Raw genomic sequence first — 10,160 nt, 5'->3', positions numbered from 1 at the left:
CGCCAAAGACACAAACCCTGATGAGTGCACCGGGGTCACAGAGATCGTGTGACCCTACAGGTTGAACCGGGATTCTTTACGCATTAACTGGAGTCACACAGTGTCGTTATGTTGAGTCAGCCGGGAAACCGAAAGCCTGAAACCTCATCTTTGCTACAGTCAGTGTGTTCCATGCTCCCACTCCGAGGTCTTCGCTCAGCGTCCCCTGTGTTCTCTGTGTCTCCTGCACTCCCCGACCTTCAGCATGAGGACTCCAGACTTATAGTGCCGCACACCCAGAACCCCAGGCAAGCGCCTTTAAACTGGACTTCAACTGGATTTGAACTTGATTACATTTTGGTTACAGTGTTAGGATTAGGACCAGGGTGAGAGTTAGGATTAGGTTTTGGTATGTGTAGCTAGTGAGCCTAAACCATCCTTGTCGTTCAATTATTTTGGATTTATGTTGGCCACCATCTAAAGGTGATATTACAAAATATGACTTGACTAAATGGGGCTCATTTGATCCAGCTCCAGGCTGTAGATTCACACAGTCTTTCTGGCCAGTCAGTTTAGACATCTTACACACTGATGGCACTTTTTAGCCCTCAATGTGTAGTTGCGCCTTCCTACTGTCTGTATACAGTACCATAAACAACACACTGGCTATAAAAGCACACACACACGTAAAAAGGTAGACGTTTAAAAGACGACACTGGCCTTAGCCGGACCCCCCAGTTCAAATAGTCTAGAACCACCACTCGGTTTTGGCCGGAGGTTAAGGCCAGAGATGGGACTAGGACTAGGTGTGTTTACGGCTGCTCAGGGTCCGTCTGCCAACTGCAAGACAGGGAGGAACGTATAGGGGTGATCAAACAGAACAGAGTGGGGACGCTGACCAGTAGGAACAGACTGGGCTCGTTGGTAGGGGACCTTAGAGACACAGGAGCTGTAGCAGAGGGTGAAATGGATGTACATTATGAGATAAATAATGTGATTTTGGAACACTGAAGCATGTAAATCTAATCTAGTAGACCCCCCAAATAAAACTGTGAACATTGAAAATTAGCATAGTGGGTCCCCTTTAAGTCTACTTCATGTAACATATCAACAAAATATCTACTAATGCATCAAGAGTACATCTTCAAGATAATTACTTCAGGGTATTCAGATGCTTCACTGATATGTTGTTGATATGTTTAGCACAATCCCACCATCGAAGCCGTTGGGACAGAGGACATCAAATACTGCCCTGTTCTCCTGTCAGTGTTGATTTCCATGGCAACAGTGCACATACATTTCTGTTAGTTTTTGTGTGTTCTGATTGGTGTAATAAATGTGACTGTGATTGTATCCAATCTCAACTCTGATTCGTTCTAGACAATGTGACAGATCCTCTGTTGAGTTTATTAATCATCTACATTGAAATAAGTCTTAATAAAACAAAATCATGAATGTAATAACTCAAAACACAGTAACATTCCCAGTAACGTAATAAGGTATTACAAATAATCAACCTGAAAATGTAATGATTCCCAATAATGTAATTACATTATTGGTAATATTATGTACTACAATATTAGGCAAGTTATTGTATTGTTTTATTACATTATGTTGATCAGTGTTAGTCTTTTATTACAGTCATCGTGTTGCTCCATGTGAGTCTTAGGACAGTCATCGTGTTGGTCAGTGTTGGTTTTAGGACAGTCATTGTGTTGGTCAGTGTTAGTCTTAGGACAATCATCGTGTTGGTCAGTGGTAGTGTTAGGACAGTCATTGTGTTGGTCAGTGGTAGTCTTAGGACAGTCATTGTGTTGGTCAGTGGTAGTCTTAGGACAGTCATTGTGTTGGTCAGTGGTAGTGTTAGGACAGTCATTGTGTTGGTCAGTGGTAGTGTTAGGACAGTCATTGTGTTGGTCAGTGGTAGTGTTAGGACAGTCATTGTGTTGGTCAGTGGTAGTCTTAGGACAGTCATCATGTTGGCAGCATTCCTTCACATCAGCTCATCCCTACATTTCCACTGACCCTCCAGTCTGTTGTACAGTTAACCAACCCGTTTTGGTTGCCTGTCATATTTCAATGCTGTAAGAGAACATGTATGCATACACACACCAGCTGCACGGTGGTTAAATCTTCACTTTTCCAAGAATTCCAAAGAAGAATTCCATATCCAACTCACGAGAAGGGTTGGAAATCTCTCTTTACATCACAGGCAAAGCTGCCTAGTACTGGAAGATTTGACCTGAACACGTTTCAGCTCTGCCGTGTAAGTGGAGGACAGCCGTTTGTGCTCCATGCTCACGTTAGAGAGGATGGCGAGTCAGAACTCCACATCCGACAGTCTGGTCAGGGCGGCACGCCAATAGCGTGCTTGTCGACGTCGTTCGGAAAGCGTGCCAGAGCGCGCGCTCCTGCGAGCGCGTTTATAAACGCCGCAAGCGTGGAGACGAGTCTTCCTGTAGCACGAACGTGAACGCGGAGTGAAAGGCAGCCCGCGGCGGACTTCAGCGCTCTTCGGTTGCCGTTTTCATTTGGAGAAGCAAACTATGATCTGGGGGATGCTGTTCGCTCTCTTTTCCGTAGTTACGGTTTTACACGCGGACGCACGCCTCGGCAGACGGTACATCGTCGGTGGGTGTCCAAGTGTTTGTGACAAAACGATGTGCCCCACGATGCCAAAGGGCTGCTCCACGGGGCAGGTTTTGGACCAGTGCGGCTGCTGCCCGGTGTGCGCGTCCGGCGAGGGCGAGTCCTGCGGCGGCGTCGGCAAGCTGGGCGACCCGGTGTGTGGAGAAGGCTTGGAGTGCGCCGTTACCGGCGGCGTGGGACACTCGTCTACCGTCAGGCGCAGAGGGAAGAACGGCGTCTGCGTGTGCAGGAGCGGCGAGCCGGTGTGCGGCAGCGATGGGGTCTCCTACCAGAGCACCTGCGAGCTGAGGCGCGTGAGCAGCCGCGCGCAGAGGCTGCAGCAGCCGCCCGTGCTGGTCGTCCAGCGGGGCGCGTGCGGGAAGGGTAAGCGATCAGGGCTCCAGAGTGGGCAGCTTTGCTCAACTCTGAACGCATGCGTCTGTTGACCCACGCCTATTGATAAAAGTGTTGCAAGGTCAATTATATACCTTCAGCGCAAGTGGCTGCTTGTGTGTGTGTGTGTGTGTGTGTGTGTGTGTGTGTGTGTGTGTATGAGAGAGAGAGAGAGAGAGAGAGAGAGAGAGAGAACCAATAACAGCTTTGAGCTGTATAACACAGAATAACACTGGCACCACCAAATTCCACTCACTGGTTTAGGAAAGATTCCTTTAATGAACATTTAGTCACGGCATTAGAGACGCCACTTGGTTGAACACCTGCCACGCTCTACCAGTGACCCACCATTCTCCACCCTGCATCCAGAACGCTACTCTACCCAAACTGGTCTCACCCCACTGCTTTGTCAGTGTTACTATGCATTTAAGGCTGTGGTACCAGTAAAGTTTCCAGTAAGTGCTCTTCTGTATGTCTCTTTGTTTTGTAAAATATCCTTTTATAGCTGATATGGGGGGTTTGAGGAATTCTTTAGAATTGGAATGCTAAACTGCTCAAACAGCAGTTATACAGGGACACACACAATAAAGTTTTTATTGTTATACAGAGACACACACACTAAAGTTTTTACTGTTATACAGAAACACACACACTGCTGTTTTCACTGTTATACAGAGACACACTAACCACTGCAATGGCCCAGTAAGCCATGTTAGAAGATATAAATTAGAACTGGAATGTTTTTGTTATGTAGCAAAATATCTTGACATGAGTGTATTTGTGTGAGTGTAACAGAACATCTTAATGTGAGTGTGTTTGTGTGAGTGTAACAGAACATCTTAATGTGAGTGTGTTTGTGTGAGTGTGAGTATGGAACAGAACACCTTAATGTGAGTGTGTTTATGTGAGTGTGAGTGTAACAGAACATCTTAATGTGAGTGTGTTTATGTGAGTGTGAGTGTAACAGAACACCTTAATGTGAGTGTGTTTATGTGAGTGTAACAGAACATCTTAATGTGAGTGTGTTTGTGTGAGTGTAACAGAACATCTTAACGTGTGTGTTTGTGTGAGTGTGAGTATAGAACAGAACACCTTAACGTGAGTGTGTTTGTGTGAGTGTAACAGAACACCTTAACGTGAGTGTGTTTGTGTGAGTGTAACAGAACATCTTAACGTGAGTGTGTTTGTGTGAGTGTGAGTGTAACAGAACACCTTAACGTGAGTGTGTTTGTGTGAGTGTAACAGAACATCTTAACGTGTGTGTTTGTGTGAGTGTGAGTATAGAACAGAACATCTTAACGTGAGTGTGTTTGTGTGAGTGTGAGTATAGAACAGAACACCTTAACGTGAGTGTGTTTGTGTGAGTGTGTTTGTGTGTATGTAACAACACCTTAATGTGAATGTGTTTGTGTGACTGCGAGTATGGAACAGAACATCTTAACGTGAGTGTGTTTGTGTGAGTGTGTTTGTGTGTATGTAACAACACCTTAACGTGAATGTGTTTGTGTGACTGCGAGTATGGAACAGAACACCTTAACGTGAGTGTGTTTGTGTGAGTGTAACAGAACATCTTAATGTGAGTGTGTTTGTGTGAGTGTGAGTGTAACAGAACACCTTAATGCGAGTGTGTTTGTGTGAGTGTGTGTACCCATAGTCTTCTGAAACACTGTCTATGTGTTTTTACTGTCTGTGTGTATTCTGGGTTTAGTTGGTTTTATATCTGAATCACTATGAAGACTAACAGAAAACTAACACTATTATTTTATTTTAAACACAATTATTTTATTTTAAACAAACATGATTATTTTATTTTAAACACTATTATTTTATTCTAAACTAACACGATTATTTTATTTTAAACAAATATTACTATTTTCCCTTAGAACCCAGTTGGTACTGGTTCCTCACCATATGCTTCCATTTCAAAAGCCATTAAGCATCACTGGAGCTGGACCACCATCATCTTACATCCATAAAGGAATCGTTCCCCTCATTAGGGAATCCAGGCCGGAGGGAGCCAGGACAACGTTTGGCAGGTCTTGATAGGAGCATTTCCTCAGACAGGTGTAATAACGTGCCAAAGATTTGACAGGTATGTAGAATAAACAGCATTCGGCGTGAGCTTATGAAGTCGTCAGCCACTTCCTGCCAGAATCTCTTGTCCTGCTGGAAACAGCCTCACCTGGGAGAGCCACACTCCAGGAAGAGCTAGGGTTAGGGTTGTGAGCTCACACACAGCTCACACACACGCTCCATTAATGAAACATATGAGCCTGTATGTCTACACCAGTCAGATCTGTGAGAGCAAAGGAGAGTACGATTCTTTGCTGCTCATGCCTGATCCGGGGTCAGTTTCCCGGAGCGTTTGACTGCAGCTGTGGTGAGCGAGGTTCTAAATGTTAGAGGCACACAGCTGTTCTGTGGTCAGCCAGCGGCTGGCTCTTCAGTGCCAGGCTCTGAGGGTGTCTGGGCACCAAGCCGGGAATGACCTCATGCTCCGCTGGTTCTGTGACATGCTTATTTGAGCTGGCGTGATGTAGGTCAGAGTTTGTGCATCTGTGAGAAGCACGGTCCTGCTGTGGTGTTACGCGAGGAAGTTCACCTCACACTCTCATACCCCTGCCCAGGTGGGGCATGTCACAGAGCTGATAGAGAAAAGCTGGACACTGTTGGCTAGACACTGTTAGCTGGATATTGTTATTTGGATACTTTTGGCTGGGCACTGTTGTCTGGACAATGTTAGCTGGACACTGTTGGCTGGACACTGTTGTCTGGACACTGTTGTTTGGACACTGTTGGCTGGGCACTGTAAGCTGGACCCTGTTGGCTGGACCTTATTAGCTGGACCCTGTTGGCCTGAGTAAAAGAATCGGTTTGACAGTATAACCGATTGTTCTAGGCACCATGGCACCCAGAAGCCATGGGACACATTCAGTTGGTCACAGCAGTCCCATAAACGTGTGTGTGTGTGTGTGTGTGTGTGTGTGTGTGTGTGTGTGTGTGGTGGGGGGGGTGGTCAGTGGCTTCTCGGGCACTAGATCCCTGTAGTTGATTTTCACATTGGTCTCCATAACCTCAGTGGTGATAATGGCTGATTTCCATGGATGTGCCAGAACTACAGTTATGTGTCTTACTGGTGTACGTATACGTACACGCGCACACACACACACACACGCGCACACACACACACACAGAGTGGAAACCTCTCTGTGTGTCACAGGCAAAGCTGCACAATCCTAGACAATTGGACTTGCATGCTGCAGGAGATGCAAACTGAGATGTTGTGAAGGTGGCTTATTCTTCCTGCAGTCCATGACACAAAAACTAACTCAAATAAATGGAAACAAGTACTCAAAAACAAACACATAAACAAATACTTGAAAGCAAAACACATAAAGAAACACTTAAAAACGAAACACAAACAAATCCAGAACAAAAACACAAATGCTCAATTCAAAACGTAAACAAATCTAAAAAAAAATCAGACTTAATGTAAAATGGCTCTGAGTTGTCCTGAATGCACTCACAGCCAGTCCTCATATCATTAACATTTACATTTACGGTATTTATCAGACGCTCGTATCCAGATCGACGTACAAAAGTGCTTTGTCATTTCTTCATAGAATAAATCCTAGTACAGTACAGTAGGTCAGAGTTCAACATACCACTGAACTAGAATACTGTAGAAATACAGAGATCAACACTGATGCTGGATAGCAAGTGGAAGTTTGTTCCACCATCTGAGAGCCAGGACAGAGAATAGTCTCCATGCTTGTCTTCCATGAGACTTAAAGCCTGGTGTTTCAAGCCGAGCTGAGTACTTAAAATTCGAAGTTCTCGAGGTACAGATCGGACTTTGACCATCGACATCATGTATGGAGGGGCTGGTTCCTTTCTGGCTTTGTAGGTGAGCATCGAGGTTTTAAATCTGATGCAGGCAGCTACAGGAAGCCAATGAAGTTTCTCAGGAAAGGCACAGTTACCATAAACTACACATGTGGGATAAGTCCCCATTATTAACAGCTGTTCAGTTTCCACAGCTTATGCACATACATAAAACGCAAAGTTAACCAGCGACTCCCCCTAGCCATAGTGTCACAAAGTTCATGGTTCCATGAATGGCAGGAAATAGAACTATTACGTTATATTTCCAAAGGCTGCTGTCCACTGTGCCCCTGCCTCGCAGGCTGTTTCACGCCTCACTTGCTAGTCCACTCCTCTCTGCTTTGTCTCCTACACACATCGGTCAGTCGGTTCCCTGCCTTCACTTCTGCTTCTGCCCGTGAGTGAGTGAGTTCTCTCTTCACATCCAGCTGCTAGAGGCACAGAACGAGTCTCTAAGCAACACTGGTCAGATGAGAGGGAGACAGAGAGAGAGCGTGAGAGAGAGACCGTACACCGGGCAGACGTGACAGTTTCCGTCTGGAAACTTAAAAAGCTCCTCAGTCCCTCAGCTGTGTGTGTGTGTGTGTGTGTGTGTGTGCACATGTACAGTTGCAAGAAAAGTAATATCACACAAACACTGGTACCAAAACCCAACACATCTCTCCGTCACGTTCACAGTGCTTCATAGGCTGGAATATGTTAAGCCCGTGTATCGTGACTTTAACTGCCAGCTGGAGGCGTGGGTGGGCACTGCTGCAAAATGACACTGCGCTTCATGTGATGCCCATTATCAGAGGGTAGGGGTTAGCAGAGGGGAGTGAGAGGGGAGAGAGGAGTGAGAGGGGAGTGAGAAGGGGGAGGGGAGAGAGAGTCATGGAGTGCATTATCTGTTGAAACTCGTCTGATTTATGGTTCTCATGTTCGTGGCTTGCCAATAATTAGCAAAGTATTTAGGGTAAGTGAGAAAAAATTATATGTCTGTTGGGGTTGGAGGGTTGAGTCACAAAGAACCACAAAGAGCAGACACACACACACACACACACACACACAAACACACAAAGAACCACAAAGAGCACACACACACACACACACACACATATATATATATATATATATATATATATATATATGTGTGTGTGTGTGTAAATATATATATTTATATGTGTGTGTATGTGTGTGTATGCGTGTGTATGTGTGTGTGTATAAATATATGTTTTTTTGTGTGTGCTTGTGTGTGTGTGTGTGTGTGAGAATGTGTAACCTCAGGCGGTGAGCCTATAAGCTCTGGGAACTTTCTCCTTCTCTTGCACTCCTGGTGCAGTGTTATATTGTATGTGTGTGTGTGTGTGTGTGTGTGTGTGTGTGTGTGTGTGTGTGTGTGTGTGTGTGTGTGTGTGTGTTGTGCAGCTTAGAGCTATGTTGGTGTTTATGTTGTCTAATGAACACATTTCAGATGTGACCTGAGAAAATTCAGGCTTGGCTCCACCTCTGAACAAAAAATAAAACTGTAAAAAAAGCTTAAACTTCAAACTTTCAACTTAAACTTAAACCCAACCTCAAACTTTAAATGTTAGAGCAAACGTGAAACAGACTTAAAAAGTATGGAATTACAAATAAGCTTTAATGTTTTTTTTTTTTTCAATAGTTACATATTCTGTCTTCAAAGTGGAGGGGCACAGACAGACAGTGAGGAGTGAGACTGCAGAGTGAGGAGTGAGACTGCAGAGTGAGGAGTGAGATTGCAGGGTGAGGAGTGAGATTGCAGGGTGAGGAGTGAGATTGCAGGGTGAGGAGTGAGACTGAATCTGAGCACTTTATGGCTGTTGGCCTGTCTGTTGCCTTTATGGCTGTTGGCCTGTCTTGCCTTTTCTCAGTCTAGATCCCAATGCCAGCATCCTCCCTTCACAATCCAGCAAACTCCATAAAAATAAGACCCTGACTGTCCTCCCCACCCTGGTAGTGTCATCTAGGCCATTATTGTCCCACAGTAATGATCCTTTATCTGCTTTCTGTGCCCTCGGTGTTCAGATAAACAGGTCACAATTTAAGAGAGTTTGCTGAACCTTACTCTGGACTGTAACCTTAAGGCTGCACTGTAGCTTTGAGGCTGGACTATAACTTTAAGGCTGGACTATAATTTTAAGTCTGCACTGTAGCTTTGAGGCTGGACTGTAACTTTACAGATGGATTATAATTTTATGGTTGGACTGTAGCTTTGAGGGTGGACTGAAACTTTAAGGTTGGACTATAACTTTGAGGGTGGTTTGTAAAGTTGAGGCTGCACTATAACTTTGAGGCTGATCTGTAAATTTGAGGCTGCACTATAACTTTGAGGCTGGTCGGTAAATTTGAGGCTGCACTATAACTGAGGCTGGTCTGTAAATTTGAGGCTGGGCTGTAGCTTTGAGGCTGGTCTGTAAATTTGAGGCTGCACTATAACTTTGAGGCTGGTCTGTAAATTTGAGGCTGGACTGTAGCTTTGAGGGTGGTCTGTAAATTTGAGGCTGCACTATAACTCTGAGGCTGGTCTGTAAATTTGAGGCTGCACTATAACTTTGAGGCTGGTCTGTAAATTTGAGGCTGGACTATAACTTTGAGGCTGGTCTGTAAATTTGAGGCTGCACTATAACTTTGAGGCTGGTCTGTAAATTTGAGGCTGCACTGTAGCTTTGAGGGTGGTCTGTAACTTTAAGGCTTTTGGCAAGGTCTTTGCTGCAGTATTCGCTGTTGTTTGGCTGTGGTCTTGGCTGTTCTCCCTGCTGTTGTCTTGGATGATGTCTTGGCTAGAGTGGGTTTACAGAAGTTTATCTTTAAGCAATTGTCAGTCAGAATGGTGCAGAGTCAGGTTCTGATGGAAACTGCACAAACAGTGCACTCATTGTTGCCTTTTAGGTCCACTTGGGTTTCCATAGCTTCATGACAGCATGTGGGACCAAACTAAAGCCAAACCAGGGGAAAAAAAATGACCCTTTTCCATCACTGGAGGCAAAGACAGATTTTTAGAAGTTTAATAGTTTGTTAACTGTTTACAGTTGCTCAAAAAGTGTATTCACAAATCCTGTTTGACAGAGTTGTGCATGTAATCTTATTTAACTGGTTTATTTCATTTGCTTAATGAGTAGAACAGCTACATGAGACAGCGAACCGAAAAAAAGGAAAGTTGGTCTTGATATTCCTTTTACCAAAGTACATAACACTATAAATCCCATTCTTCTCGATTTCCCATTCCAGACTGACATGGACTTGTACTGGTTTTTATGGACAGTTTTCCGCGG

General features: G+C 44.6%; 1 protein-coding gene across 1 annotated transcript in view; it reads left to right on the top strand.

The window, feature by feature from the left end:
- The first annotated feature begins 2,350 nt into the window (after positions 1-2,350).
- htra1a (HtrA serine peptidase 1a) overlaps positions 2,351-10,160 on the top strand; it is a 29,012-nt gene continuing 21,202 nt past the window's right edge. Inside the window, exon 1 of the mRNA XM_035533169.2 lies at positions 2,351-2,991. Coding sequence (XP_035389062.1) covers positions 2,526-2,991 — 466 coding nt within the window. The 5' untranslated portion in view covers positions 2,351-2,525. The remainder of the gene's footprint in view (positions 2,992-10,160) is intronic.

Source organism: Electrophorus electricus, chromosome 10, assembly GCF_041902795.1.
Source record: "Electrophorus electricus isolate QZ-2024a chromosome 10, ASM4190279v1, whole genome shotgun sequence".
Taxonomy (NCBI): domain Eukaryota; kingdom Metazoa; phylum Chordata; class Actinopteri; order Gymnotiformes; family Gymnotidae; genus Electrophorus; species Electrophorus electricus.
The sequence above is the reverse complement of the archived record's forward strand: the minus strand, read 5'-3'. Positions and strand labels throughout refer to the sequence as shown.